The 14,608-nt window shown below is 58.3% G+C and overlaps 5 protein-coding genes across 5 annotated transcripts; all 5 read left to right on the forward strand.

The window, feature by feature from the left end:
• Positions 1-860: 860 nt before the first annotated feature.
• On the forward strand, positions 861-2,030 carry LMXM_25_2340 (putative protein kinase; the record flags this gene model as incomplete). Its single annotated transcript, XM_003876245.1, has 1 exon — positions 861-2,030. The coding sequence occupies one exon, from the start codon at positions 861-863 to the stop codon at positions 2,028-2,030; it is 1,170 nt and encodes a 389-aa protein (XP_003876294.1).
• Positions 2,031-4,899: 2,869 nt separating this feature from the next.
• LMXM_25_2350 (conserved hypothetical protein) lies at positions 4,900-5,994 on the forward strand (the record flags this gene model as incomplete). The annotated part of the gene is made up of 1 exon (XM_003876246.1): positions 4,900-5,994. One exon carries the CDS (start codon positions 4,900-4,902, stop codon positions 5,992-5,994), a length of 1,095 nt encoding a protein of 364 aa, XP_003876295.1.
• A 1,274-nt stretch (positions 5,995-7,268) lies between these two features.
• Positions 7,269-8,990, forward strand: LMXM_25_2360 (conserved hypothetical protein; the record flags this gene model as incomplete). The annotated part of the gene is made up of 1 exon (XM_003876247.1): positions 7,269-8,990. The coding sequence occupies one exon, from the start codon at positions 7,269-7,271 to the stop codon at positions 8,988-8,990; it is 1,722 nt and encodes a 573-aa protein (XP_003876296.1).
• Positions 8,991-10,296: 1,306 nt separating this feature from the next.
• On the forward strand, positions 10,297-11,001 carry LMXM_25_2370 (putative adenylate kinase; the record flags this gene model as incomplete). Its single annotated transcript, XM_003876248.1, has 1 exon — positions 10,297-11,001. The coding sequence occupies one exon, from the start codon at positions 10,297-10,299 to the stop codon at positions 10,999-11,001; it is 705 nt and encodes a 234-aa protein (XP_003876297.1).
• A 2,645-nt stretch (positions 11,002-13,646) lies between these two features.
• Positions 13,647-13,853, forward strand: LMXM_25_2375 (hypothetical protein; the record flags this gene model as incomplete). The annotated part of the gene is made up of 1 exon (XM_003876249.1): positions 13,647-13,853. The coding sequence occupies one exon, from the start codon at positions 13,647-13,649 to the stop codon at positions 13,851-13,853; it is 207 nt and encodes a 68-aa protein (XP_003876298.1).
• Positions 13,854-14,608: the final 755 nt, after the last annotated feature.

Here is a 14,608-nt window from a genome sequence, read left to right on the forward strand (position 1 = left end):
GAAACAAGCGCCCTTTGTTTTCTTTCTTTCGCTGCGCCTAGCAGAAGACCGAACGCCCACCCGGGAGAGAGCGGCAGGCGTCAAGCAGACCAACATCAGCAAAAAGGGGCGTCTAAACGCCATCCTCGCCAGTACAACGCGCCAGCATATTCCCTCCAAGTCACCGCCAACGCCATCCTCGTAGAGACACGGCTGTACAAGAAAGCATACGCTTCCCTCCTATTACGGTCTCTCTTTCTCTGCGTGTGCGTGTGTGGCCCCCGCTCTCCTTCGCACTTACCCACCGACGCGTACGTGCGTGCTTCCTCCGCATCACTCTCGCTACCACAACCGTTTCGGGTACTGACTAACGCAGGAGACAACAAAGAGCATCCGCTATTCTCTTTGCTGTCTTGCGCGTAGCGCACATACACACGCCCGCACACGCATATTGGCGAGCGATCCCTCCCTCTCCCCACCGCCTCCTTTGCCGTAGTTGTCCGCCCCTTCAGCGGCGGTGGCTTGCTTTCTGTCGTCTTTCCTTCGTTCGCTATTTTAGCCTCTTTTCCACTGTGCGTTTCTTGTGCGTGGCGTGTTCCGGTCGGGGCACGGGCTCGCGTTCTATCACTTACCCACTCACGTACACGCACCGCCTCCCCCCTCGCCTATCGGTGTGAGGTGTCCTCCATCCGGTCACCGCCAACCGCTCCCCCCTCCCCCTCCCCCTCCCCTGCGCGTGGACCGACAAACGTTACCGTTTTCCTTGTTTCCTCCTCTTGGCTGACGTCTCTGTGCACGAGCGCATATACGCCTCCTCTCTTTCGCTCTCATCGACGACACATCTCCCTTGTACACACCTCAAGCACCCCCGCCCCGTCAAGATGTTCATGAAACTTTTCAAGAAGAAGGACAAGAAGGACAAGGAGGAGGACAAGAAGTCCGAGCCGACGCCTACCTCGGAGAACAAGCGTGTGGAAGCCCCTGAGGCGCCGCCGGAGAAGCTGACAAAAGACGACTTCGAGACCCTCGACGTCCTCGGCAAGGGCTCCTTCGCCTATGTGGTGCTGTGCCGTCGCCTCTCCACGAACAAGTACTACGCCATGAAGGTGATCAACAAACAGGGCCTGCTGGACCACAAGCGAGTACAGGACGTCTTTACGGAGCGCAACGTGCTGACTCGCCTGAACCATCCCTACTTGCTGAAACTGTACTGGACCTTTCAGTCAGAGCACAAGCTGTTCTTCGTCATGGACTACATGCCTGGCGGTGACCTCGACAAGTACATGAACTCCGTCCCGAAGAAGCAACTTGACCCAGCAACGGCGCAGCTGTACGGTGCCGAGATCCTCTTGGCCATTATGTGCCTGCACGAGCACAGCGTCATATATCGAGATCTGAAGCCAGAGAACATCCTGCTGGATGGTGAGGGTCACTGCGCTCTTGCTGACTTCGGCCTGTCCAAGGATTTCCACAAGGACGGCCAGGACGTGTCCGACAAGGACCTGCGCGCCAACTCGTTCGTCGGGTCGCCCTTCTACGTGGCACCTGACGTGCTGCGCCAACGCGAGTACACCAACTCCGTGGACTTCTGGTCCTTCGGAATTCTGCTGTATCGCATGCTGTGCGGCCGCACTCCCTTCAATGGCCGCAGCATGACGGAGGTGTTCGACAACATCTTGTACTCAGACCTCTCTTTCCCCAGTGGCGTGACGGTGTCGCCGGAAGCCAAGGACCTGATCAGCCGCTTGCTCATGAAGGACCCCAACCGTCGCATCAGGGGTCCTGAGGTGAAGCAGCACCCCTACTGGACCGGGATCAACTTCGAGGAGGTGGCGCAGCGCAAGATTGCCCCACCGCGATGGACCCCATTGCCGTCGGTGGAGGAGATGCTGGCTGCGCGCAAAAACGTCAGCGCTGGCCCTTCGACCTTTGTGAAGAACCCGCACCAAGTTGTGAATACGCCGGCACAGAGCTCGCAGCTCAACGATGGCCAGCAGAGGCTGTTTGGCGGCTTTTCCTGCACGGCGGACAGCCACCTGAACAACAACTGACGCGGCCGGAGCATGCGCGCACCCGCGAACGCGGCCTTTGGCGGCGCCAAAGGACAGGAGGGCACAGGAAAAAAATCCCTAAAACGGAAATACAAACGAAGGCGCATTTTCGCGTGTTTACACTTTCGTTTGCGTCATCTTGGCGTTGTGCGGTGTCTCTCATGGTGTTGGCGTGCGTCCTGTTGGTCTTTCACACGCACACCCCTCCCCCTTCGTTTTCTGCACGACGACAAGGAGAAGCCATGTACTCTACTACCCAGGCAAACACGCAGGGACGCGCCGCCATCCACACCCGCATACCCAGGACGATATCCCACAAGCGGGATCGTTGTGCGCATGCCTGGTGTGGATGGCGGCGCCAAGTTGTCTTTGCATGCCGGAACGCGCGTGTGCATGATTGTGACGATACAGCCAACGACTCCTTGAATGGTCTACCGACGTCGGCAAAGATTTTCGCGTAAACGCGCACACACAGCAGCGAATCATCATCATGCGCACACACACTTGAAAAAGGGCGTGATGGGCCATTCTTTATCCGTGGGCCACCAGTCTCTCCCTCATACACGCGCTCTCTCTCTACTAGGCACACACCCGACGTCAACGGACACAGCTCCCTCTCGCTTCCCTTCCCTTCTCTCTCTCCCTCTTCTTCTCTGTGCGCGTGCGTGTGTGTGTTTGCTTAGATTGTTATCCCTTCACCTTTTCTCCCTTTGCTCCCTCTACACTTGCCGTCGTCGTCATCTTGCCGTTTTGCGTACACACGCCCATGTCCTTCCGGACCTCTTATTCGCTGCTATCGGCACTCCTCGCTACAGCGTGGCCCGCGTGTGTCTCGCTGTGTGTCCGTCTTCTCATGTGTGCCTGCCACCGCTGAAATGTGATCTCTCTCTCTCCTCACCGGCGGGGGCACTAAGAGAGAGAGATACGCGATAGTGCGATGCTGGCTGGTGCCCTTCTACTTCTTGATGTTTTCGTCTTTTCTCTTCTCTTGGTGGATCTACGAAACCCCCCTCCCCCCGGTTCCTCCCCTTTCCTTGTACCTCCCACTGACCCACCCGCCCTTCGTACGCCGCCAAAGTCTTGTTGCGAGTTGCTCGTTTTCTGTTCTGTTTTGCTTTGTTTGGCATTCTTGAGCTGACTCCTAGTGCTCTTCCCTGCCCTTCCTCTCCGACACTCGCACACATGCACACCCCTCCTCTCACCATCTCCAGCTTCTAGCTGTCCTTGCCACCGCATCCATCGGCGTGGGCTTGTGTAGGGGCGAGCAGGTCCACGTGCGCTGTCTTAAGTGTATGTGACTGAGTCTGTGGGTTCGAGGCCTGGAAACAACTCTCTCTCTCCAAGACTCGTCGGACTACCGCGCCCGTCTGCATATCAACCTCAATTTCTCTCCTCCCGTCTTGCCTCTCTTTTCTCCATTCACTGCCGCCAGCAGTGTCACCCCCCGCCTCGTCTCCTGCTGATCCGTGCCTCCCCTTTGCTAACTCTGTACACTTGCGTACTCAGGAATACCACCATGCGTGTCGTTGGGTGAGTGTGACATCCGCCCGTATATCTATATATGTTTGTGGTGCGACTACCTTGCCACAGGGATGTGTGCGTGTGTCTCGGGTGGACAGGCCCACAAGGCGGCATGTGGGTGAACCGAGGAGGTACGCGGCCGGATGCGATGCGCATGCGGGTGCCGCGACGGCTGCACACCCGAATCACAAGCGAAGGCCTTTCTCCCCCACTCAGTTTGTGCGACGGCCCTCCTCTTCGCTTGTCTGATTTCGTTCTTTTTTTCGTCGATGCGGGTTTTCATTCCTTCCTCGAATTGCACGAACATTGATGGTTGTGTGCTCTCGCGGTGTGTGTGTGTGTTGTCGTCTCCGTGCCTTTGGTTCTTGGGCGAGGAGAGAATGTGCATCAGCGTGCTTGTCTGTCTCTGCGCGCATCTGACACCCTCGCCCCGCCTCCCCCACCGCGTGTATGGCGCCTGTAGATACTTGAGTGTTTGTCCGTTTTTCTCTTCTGTGGCGTGCGCGTGTGCTTGAGGCCTTTGCGTGTGCCGGTGGAAGCCTGCGTTGTGACGAGGCGAGAGAAGTCATGCGACTCGGTTTCTTTTTAGAAGAGTTTTCCTCGAGATCGAGAGCGGGTGGTAAGGCGTGTTGTCATGTGCGCACGTGCACCTTTCTGTGCGCGTAGGTATGAAAATGTGCGTATATGTGTTTGCGTGTGCGTGTGTGGAGGACAGCGGCGAAGCGGCTCTCCGATGCGGCGTGCATCGACAGTCACCCACCCAGACCTGCATCCGTGCACACTGGTGCCGCCGGCCTCATCGAGGGTCGCACCGCTTTGTCTAAAGGACAGTCGCTTTCTACCTTTCAACGAGGCGTAGCCTCTCAACAGGGTCTGGGTTGACAGAGAATCGGTGACTGTGTCCTCTCTCTCTTGTACCTTCTCGTTTACCTTTCCACTCGTGTTGCTGTGCGTGTCAGCTCAGTGTGTTTCCTATGTCCTCCCCTTTTTCCTCGTTTTCCTAACACTAACGTACCCTTGAACCGCTGTTCTCCTTCATGGCCTCGCACACGGACACCTACATGCGCACCCTCTCACCTCCTTCGCGGACGGCCCATACGAATGTGCGCGCACACACACACACACACACACATACATACGCACATAAAGACAGACGCCGAGGCAGCGGAAGCCGGAGCAACGGTGCCTCTGCCTCAAACTTGTTGATGGGTCTTGAGTGGGTCGTGCTGCACAGAGGTACAACGCCCTTCCCCAGTTGTTAGCGTCGAAGACGTCGTCCGGCACGCTCTAAGAGGCACACACGCACGCACACGCACTTCTCGCGTAGAATCGTCACCGCAAATCGAAGATGGCGTCTAACGGTGACGACGAGACTCACGCCTTCCGCTACGGTGCTCCGGCAGCCGTCGTTGATCCGCTGCTATCGTTTCTCTTTGATCTGCGGCGGATGGAAGACAACGTTCTATCCACGCTCGAACACATCGGAGTTCAGCGCCGTGACCTGCCTCGTCCTTTCGGGTGTGGCTCATCCGCGTCCCCGCCGCAAGTACCAGCAACCGCGGACGAAGATGCGGCAGTATTCCCCGATGCGCCGCCGTTGCCGATGCCGGCGTCCGACCCTATCGACGCCTATGCCCGCGAGATCGCTGCAAACCACTCTGATGCGCGTGATGTGAGCGTAGCGGGCGTGATACACCAACTACTGAGCTGGCTAGGCTCCCAGTTGTCTTCCTCTCGGTCGCCTCCGGCTCCATCGCAGCAGCTCCTGACGATTTTTTCGACGGCTGCTGGAGCAGGGGCGGACGTCTTCTTGCGCGACGCGGCCACACTCGAGGATACCCACGTTGGAGGCACCTTCAAGAGAGCTAAACCTGACAAGAGCGCGGCCTCATCAACACCCGATGAGAAGACCCTTGCGTGGGGCGATGAAAGCACTGCGCGCCTTGTTGGTACTCTCACCTCCGCCGATATCCACGCGGCGGTGCAGGAGTGGCGCGGGTACGAGAGACTTCTCAAAAGCAGTGCGGCAGAGATGAAGGCAACATTGGCGGCCGTGACCGCGGCGCGGCTGGGTAACTCATACAGCTGTCATGCGAAGTGGGTCGAGCGTACCCGACGTGATGGAAAGTCGACGTTCGTGGTGCCAGCCAGTGCTGTCCTCAAGAGGAACTATGAGGAGCTCATCAGCCTCAACGACGCGCTGGCGACCTGCCAGGCTGCGGTGCACGTCGCTTACGTGGCGCTAGAGGACAATCTGGACGTGTTGTTGGAGGAAGCGCTGACAGTGGACCGACAGGAGCGCCTCTTTCAGCATCACGTATCCGTGGCGCACCGCGAGTGCGCTGCATTGCATGCGTTACGCGGCCGTATCAAGCAAGCCCGCAAAGCTCTGGAGGCGTGTGCCTACGGCCAGCGCGGTAGGACTAAAGCACAGCCTTGCTAGCGTGTAAAAGGCACCCATGTGCATCTGCATGTCTGTGGGTTCAGGGGCGGTTTCTGGTCACCCCGAAAGAGGGGCTGCGTGCTCTTCGTGGAGAGGCGGAAGAGAGGGGGGCAGGGGGTACTCCATGTCTTTGTGAGAGAGACTCTCTTCGCTTCTCATTAGGAGGCCTCCCGCCTTCCTCTGCTGCCGCGCGCACCTGCCCTCACGCGTGCTCTTCCCCCCATTCCCTCTTCCAGTTCCTCAACCGCAGCGCTGCCCCAGCAGCTGACAAAATGCGACTGCTGCAGATTTGATGCCCACAGGCAGTTGCTCCCGCACGCGTAATGAACTACGCTCGGCGCACGCTGACGGCGACTGACAGGACTGCGTGTGCAGCAGCTTTACGGAAAATTGAAAATGTGGCGCAACTCCGGCAGTCTTCCTCCCCTCGCTTTCTCCCCCTTCCCCACTCACTGAAGGCGAGGGGGGGGGACACACGCTTCCGTGCGTCGTGTCTCAGGGCCCCTCCACGTGCACCCCTTCCCCCGCTCCGTGTGTGGCGAAGTCAGGGCAGCCCCTGCCCTCCCCTATTCCCGCCAATGCACAACCGCTTCTCGTGGTGACAGGGCCAGGCGCCTACGACGCTGGGGAGTCGGAGCGACTCCGCGCTACGCATGTCGGCGGCCTGGTCGTGGACGGCGTTGCACCGGAGCGACCTGCAGCGGTGCGCGCACGTGTGCCATCCATATGATGGGCAGCGTGTGTCGACGTGGCTGGAGCGTATCCCACTCGGCCCTCGCTGCTTAGTGGTGCGTGGCGCCTGAGCCGCCTCGCGAGGGCTATATGCACCACGTGACCACCAGCATGGCTGGAGCGGCTGCGAGGCGACCTGGGATGCGGGCGGGTGCGTTGCCTTTGAGGCGGGGGCCGCGCTGAGATGGCCGGGACGCCGCACTGCTGTAGCGCGTGTGCCCACGGCTGCTGCGCGCCACGCGATGCGAGGGGAGGGGAGGGGCCCCGTGGCAGGCCCGGGGGTGCGGCGTTGACCTCGCACTGTACGGCAGCGAAACGGGCACGTTGGCGAACCTCTTTCTCCTTTTGCACTTCTTCCATTGCCTTTCTCCGCGACATCGTCCCAAGAGTGGCTATCGCCGACACATGCGCACTTGCCACTTTGACTTAAACTCAGCCACACACAGTAATTCAAGTTTACATCTTCCTCTCGGTTGCAGCGGCTCGTCTTTCTGAATCCCGTTTCTCTGCCCCGTTTCTGAGTGTGCGCGTCGTGATCAGATATGGGCCGCACGAATGCGAAGAAGCAAGAGGCGCGAGAGGAGCGCCTCAGCAAGCTTCCTCAGTCAGATCGCTTAGCGAAGGTCGCCCTCATCAAGAAGAAGGAGGGCCGCGTACTCGATGCGGATGAAAAGCACGCACTGAAGATGTCGTCAGTGCATGGCGAGATTCTGCGCCTGTGGGAGAAGCTGCGCACGCTTGAGGAGCGCGCGGAGGAGCAAGCTGCCATGCCTTCCAGCAAGAAGACCGCATACGCGCACAAGTACCCCATGGTGGACAAGCTCATGCATCTCATCGAGCCCAAGTTCGCGAACCTCGTGCGCACACCGAGTGTGAGCCGAGTGGTGCAGTCAATGATCAAGTACGGTTCGGCGGAGCAGGTCAACAGGCTCTTGAAGTGGGTCTCGAAGGACTTTACCACCTACGCGACGGACGCCTACGCGCATTTCGTGGTTTGCGCGTTGGTACGTCACGTTCCACACGAGGCCTACAGCAAGTTGATGGCGCACGTGATTCCTTCCGTACCGCAGCTTGTAGCGCACAAGTTCGGCATCCAGGTGGTCCACTCTGTATACAGCAGTCGCTGGTGCAGCCCGGCGGACCGCAGCCTCCTCTTGTTAGCTGTGTTTAAAGACAGTGTAGCAGTGATGAAGCGGTGGCCGGGGTACCCGGAGGTGGAGGCGGTCCTGAAGCAGAACCCGCCACTTCAGCGGCGCCTTCTCAGTCGCCTCTTTGACCTCAGCGACAAACTGGTGTCACAGAAGGAGGCAGTCGGGTACCCGTTCGTGCAGCGGCTCGTCGGCGCCTACGTACGGTGCGGCACGCGTGATGAGGTGAGCGAGTTGTGCGACACGCTACGTCCCCACATTACCGCTATTTCGGTCACCCGGGAAGGTGCCCCTCTTGCCTCCCTCGCCTTCTCCTTAACGGAGCCAAAGAAGCGCAAGGAGGTGCTTCACAGCTTCAACGCACAGCTGGGGGAGCTCTGCACCAGCAAGTACGCAGCACCGGTCATTGCTCGCCTGTTCGACCTCCTGTACGACGCGCAGATGCTGAGTAAGTACGTTGCGAGCGACCTAGCGGAGCACATTGGGCAGGTAGTCAACAGCCCCTATGGCTACCAGATCCTTATGCACCTGCTCACCCCGCACGAGGAGCGCAAGTGGAAGTTCCTGCTTCCCAACTGGCGGGAGCACAACCTCTTCTCCATGGAGAATAAAGAGTGGAACCACCACACGTGGCTGACGCCAACATTTGTGCCCGAGACGGTAGAGATTTGCAGCAAGCCTGCTGTCACGTCCCACCTCGCAGCGCTGCCAATGCTCGTCAAGGCATTCCTGCAGTATGTGACCGACGAAGCCAACAGCGCCAAGCTGAACCGCCACCACGCCGCACTCATCGCACGCGAAGTGCTGCACGTAGTACAGCACGAGCCACTCTACAAGGCCGCCATTCAGCTTTCCGCGGATGAGGAGCAGGCTTTGTCCAAGCTGGCTCCCGCACATGGCAAGCGAGAGCGTGATGACCCAGAGGAGGAAGTGGAGAAGCATGCCGCGACCCCGGAAAAGCGCCCCAAGCGCGAAAACGGCAGCCAGAAAGCCGCAGCGCTCACCTCCGCCGACAAGAGGAAGAAGGCAAAGGTGTCAACGGTCACCTCGGCAGCCGCCCCACTGGAAGGCAGGCGGGTCAAGGCGGATCCAAAAAAGAGTGTCAAGAAGATTTAGACCTTCACCGCATCAGCTGTGGTGCGCGTCCCTGTGAGTGCGTTGGCGTGTATAGGCATCGGAGGATAGCGTCAGCTTTAATGTGACTAATGAAGTGGATGTGCGCCACACGCGAGTGCGTGTCTCAGGGGACAGAAGAGGGTGGTTGCATGGGGGGCCGCTCTCCTCCTCTCTCCCTCTGACATGTGCGGAATGTGAGGGTGTCCTTGTCCTTGGTACAGCGGCGTGCGTTGTGCAAGGAAGGCGATGAAGGCTAGGGCAGCGGCGGTGGTCACCGAAGGAGAAGGAGCGCTTCTCCGCTCGTCCGTGGTTTCTCCTTGCCCTCCCCTCCTGCCGGCGCGGCAGCTCACTCGCTGATGCGCATCCACGAGCGAGCCTGTCGAGTAACTCATTGCTGTTGTTTATTCTTTTAAATCTCTGTTGGTCGCCGTTCTCGGATTCCCTAAGCCGTGTTTTAAGACAAGAGCGAAACGAAGGCCGCTAAAGTTCGAACAGTCCCCCGCAGGCGTGAGAGGTGGAAGAGAGGAGGCACCCGCCAATCAGTGAGCTTGAGGACACTTCACCTACTCGAGGACATGCATGCATGCACGAATGCAACGAGAACAGGTGGTTTCCTATACGTACCCCTTTCCTGCAACGAGTGGTGGTTGACACGTGCGGGTGTGCAAGCAGCTGCTCTATGCTCACAAAGGCAGCGCTTTCCCATGCGACATGGTCTCACGCATTGGGGGAGGGGAAGTGCGCTTACTTTGTGTTTCCATGCAGGCGCACTCGCAAGGCTCTGAAAGGGGACTGCCACTCGGCTCCGTGTCTGTTCCACTTGCTGTTTGGCTGTGTCACCTATCCATAAGTAGGTGAACGGGAGGGGGAGGACACTTCCTCGTGTCACGTCGACACGCGCGGTGGCCAGACCTCTTCTCCCATTGTACACCGACCTACCGACGTCTGCTGCGATCCACCTCCACTTCCTCTGCCGCGCTTACTACTCATGGTGGTGTGGTCGTCTTCTTGCCCACGCCCACCATTAAGCGGTGCTATCAAATTGATATCGCGGCGAGTGGCCATCTCTCTCTCCCTCCCCCTCGTCTCCTTGCCATTGGACTATAAAAGTCTGTCACTCCCTCGCTTGTACAGCCAGCGCAGCGTCAACAACATCGAGCGCCTTCTTTCCCGTTGCAACCGCCACAGACGCCAGCCTATGTAGTCACAGCGGTGCATAGACTTCAGGGCCGAGCTGCACTGCGCGCACACAAGACTGTAGGCTGTTGTCCTTTGTTTGCGTGCTGCTCTGTAGAGCCTTCTCTACATGTCGAGCAAGTTCCTGCGGCTGCTGTTCGTAGGTGCGCCGGGTGTGGGGAAAGGGACTTACTCCGGTCGCGCGGCCGTGTTGCTTGGCTGCCACGCCGTCTCCAGCGGAGAGCTTCTGCGGAAGGAGGTTGCTGAGGCCACGGCGATCGGCAAGCAGGTGAAGGAGCTGATTGAGAATGGCGTCTTTGTTCCCGATGAGATCATCACAAAGATGGTGGTGCAGCACATAACGTCCCTGTCAGCCGACAAGGAGCGTCCAAACGGGTACATCTTGGACGGGTACCCACGCAACGTCTCGCAGGCAACAGCTCTGTGGACGTCGGGGGATATCAAGATCGACCACGTCATCAACCTCACTCAACCGCGTAACGTGATCATCAAGAAGCTCTCGTCGCGTCGCTCTTGCCCGGACTGCGGGTTTGTGTACAACCTCGCCTCTATTAACGAGGGAGGGATCAAGATGGACCCCCTCAAGCCCAAGCTGGATGGCGTGTGCGACAAGTGCGGCTGCACAAAACCTCTCATCACCCGAAAGGACGATGCCATCGATGTCGTGACAAAGCGCCAGGATGCGTACAGCGCCGTCGCAGCGCCACTCCTGCGCTTTTACAGGGAGAGGGGCATCCTGCACGAGTTCCCGGTACTGGGTGGCACAAAACTCTACTTGCCGAAGCTGCTCGAGTTGATCTCGACGTTGGATTAGGGCACCTGGCGCGTTTCTCTCCTTCATCGCACGAGGCCTTCTCGCTCCTTTTCTACCGTTTCGTGTGCGTGTGTGTGCGGTTTCGTGCAGGCGCTTTGTTTCAAGATGCGAGCGCCGCTTCCGTTGTTCTTGGATCTGATCGTCTCTCTTTTCCGGCCTCATCGGCCTCTCTTCGATGTTCTCTCTCTCGCTTCTCTACGCCTGTTTCGACTTGAAAGTGGTGTTCGTCCTCTTCAGTACATCGCCACCCGGATGCGCAGAGGAAAATTAACGCCTTCGCCAGGCACAGTGGCAAGTAGACGGCCGGGGCGATCGAGACTCTCCGAGCACTTTGTCAAGCACCGAAAGGAGCATCAAGGGACCGCGCGCCTCTCGTGCCTGCGCCTCGCTTCCCGTCTCGTTCTCCCCTTGTGTGTGTGTGTGTGTGTGGCTCGCTCTTCTCTCGCTCTCTTGAGTGCTGCACCACTACGCAACAAAGGCTTGGGACAGTGCCTTCGCCAGAAGGTGGCAGTCACGAGGATGGGGGTGAAGTGTGAAGAGATACCTCGAGTTCCGTTCTCCGCCCACACCGCGCGGGCTTCTACTGTTGCGCCGCTGGAGTGACCCAGGGCCAGTCTCTCCTCCTCCGTTCCTGTCGTGTGCTTTGCTTCTCACTTCCTTCGCCACATCTCTCTCTGTACCTCGTTGTGTCTCTCTTCGTGACTGTTGGGGTGTCTTTGTTGACCCCCTCCCCCCGACGCTTCGCTGCTTGAACACACGCACACACTCGTTGCTAGCAGCAGTCGTGCGTGACCTCTCTCGACTTCCCGTCCACTTGAATCAGTGCTCCTCTTTTTCTGTTCGTCCTCTCCGCGCCGTTTCTGCCATGCCGCCGCGCCGAAAAATCGCCTCTCGCTCCAAGTCGAGATCTGCTTCGCAGTCCTCGCGGAAGTCGTCTCCGCGTCCGTCTGGTCGCGCACCAGCCAAGAGCCCGTCACTGCCACCTCCGGATCCCGTGGCTGTGCAGCGGCTGATCGATGAGGCCATTGCGCGCGCGCGGGAAAGGCGCGCATCCAATGATGCTGCGGCTCCGCCAACAAGTGTGAGCGCCTCATCGCATCACCCTGTCTCGACGTGCTTTTCCAAGCGCCTCTTCTCTGTTAGCGTGTCGGAGAAGATGAGGGACATGATTGGGGCTTTTCTAGTCACCTGCATCACGGTGTACTTCACATGGGCCGGCTATGCCTTCTACCGCGAACTGACCATGAACCAGTAATAGGGCTGGTGGTCGCCGTGTGTGTAGGGTGGGAGTGTGGCGACAGGCACCGCTACTTGGCCTTCTGGCTAGAGGACGTCACGTGCCGTTGACCGAGGCACGCGGGTAAGCCTCAGGCGAAGCAAAGGCAGGCGGGCCTTCACTCCGTCAAAGTGAGGTCCCTCAGCCCCCATTTCGCCACTTCTCTTTTCTCTTAGAGCCTACCGCGTTCTTCTTTGGCCACTTTCCCTCGCGACACTTCCTTTGGCGGAGTCACACACTCATACACAGTCCCGCACGTACAGTAGATGCACCACCACCCTCTACCCACCGATCTCTCTCTCGGGCTGTGCAGTTGGTCCCCCCCTCCCCAAGCACTTCCATTAGATATGCGCGTTATAGACGAGTGTAACAGTCAGCGCTGTTCTCTCTTGCGTGGGGTTGTGTGTATGCGCGGGTTGGTATGAGGATGCCTGGATTGAGCGCGTCCCCCCCTCCACACACACACGCACACACACCCAAAGTCCAATACGCGAGCACACGCCAACCCACAGGAGATGAGGAGAGAGGAAAATGCAAGAAAAGGAGCTGAAGCATGAACACACTACATTTTTCCTTCTTCTCCACGCACGTTGCCCTGCCCATGATTTGTGCCGCTGCGCCGTGGCCAACCGCTACCTACCCCTAATGTTGCGGTTCCTCGCCAGTGGTTGCTGCGTGTCCGCATCTCTTGTCCTTGTCAAGGGTACGGCAGGCTCTCTCCCGACCGCGCCAAGGACGAGCGAGGGTGACCACGATGATGCCTCACATTGCTACTTGGCGCGCCTTGACACCGTTTCCTGAGACTGTGAACCTTTCTCCGTTTCTATGCTACCCCTTCTGCACTCCCCCTTCTTCTCTCCTTTTCTTTGGATGCGCGTGACACCCTCGTCTCTCTCCATGTGCTTCTCACCCTTCCACCACCCCCGACCCGCGCACACGCACACCCGTGTGCGGGCTCTCCCATTTACCGATACATTCGGCCCTGTGCATTACACGCATAAACACCCACGCAACAATGAATGATTGCGCTAAACTGCGGCTTCACAAGTATGTTTAGCGTCGCTACCTACCTTCCCCCTCCTCTCTCTGGTCTCTGCTTTCTGCAACTCTTACAGTCGTTATTTCACCTTCGCCAGGCTGCGTCTTTCCCCGCTGGATTTGGGTGTTTTGCCTTTCTTACTGAGCGTTCCCCATCCCGCACTCTCCGCTGCCTTCTCTCTGCCTGCTTAGCGACTTGTCTGTCCACTGCACTAGACGAAAAAAGGGGCGGAGAATACCGCTCTTACGCACACGCGCGTTCTCGATCAAGAAGTCGGGGCATTCCTGCAGTACGCCATCCGTATCATAAGCCTCAAAGATAGCAGAAGCCATGAAGGCGGATCAGGTCAAGGCCACCGACAAGCCGAAAGACGGTTTCTGGATCGAGAAGTGCGTCGGGAATGCGGCTGTTATCTACTCCAAGGACACCACGGACCGCTTGACTGACCTTGCTGGCGCGCTCCTGATTATGTGCATATCTGTGTACTTCACCGTTGGCGGTTACCTGTTCTACCGTGAAATCGTTCTGAGCGAGTAGCCGATAGACGAGAGAGATTCTGTTTGAAAGGAATTGGACGAAGGTGGGGAAGGAGTGGGCGGACGGGAGAGACACCCCTGGAGGACAATCACTGGCGGCGTATTGCACTCTAGTTGCTGCACCGTCTCTGCTCCCCCTCCCCCTCCCCCTTTCCCATCCCTCTCCTTTCACTGCCAAAAGGAGAGTACCATTTCCGCCACATCCATTCCACAGCCCCCCCTCCCCCCAAGCACACACGCACACACACACAGTCGCAAAAAAGTCCAAAGATTAACAGTTGTGCGTGCGCTGCTCCCCCCATCTGTCTCATCCTCTGTTCGGTTTCCTTGTCTCTCTTCTTTCCCTCTGTCTAACTTCATTTCATTTCTGCCCTTCTAACGTGTGTGTCCGTGTGCCTGGCAGAGAGGAGGGGGGGCATGGCGTGGCATGGCATGAGTCTTTCTTCCCATCTGCGCATACAAATATGTTTCATTATATGTCTTTCATCCGCCACTCGCTCCGGTGGACTGTTCCCTTCTTACCTTCTGCTGCCTACTGCCGCAGTCTGGGGATCCCCACCTCTATTCTCTCTTCTCTGTCTCCTGAGTCATTGAAGTCATCCAACACCTTCTCTCATGTCTCTGTGCTTGATTCTTCGCATCCTGAGGTCTTGGTCTTTCGCCGGTGACGTCTTCTACCTCACTCATCTCTGGGAAGGTGGTTGGCGTCTCTGTGTGTGCATGCGTGGGTCCATCTTCCTCCCTGTCTAAGTGTGT

This window comes from Leishmania mexicana, chromosome 25, assembly GCF_000234665.1.
Source record: "Leishmania mexicana MHOM/GT/2001/U1103 complete genome, chromosome 25".
Lineage (NCBI taxonomy): Eukaryota > Euglenozoa > Kinetoplastea > Trypanosomatida > Trypanosomatidae > Leishmania > Leishmania mexicana.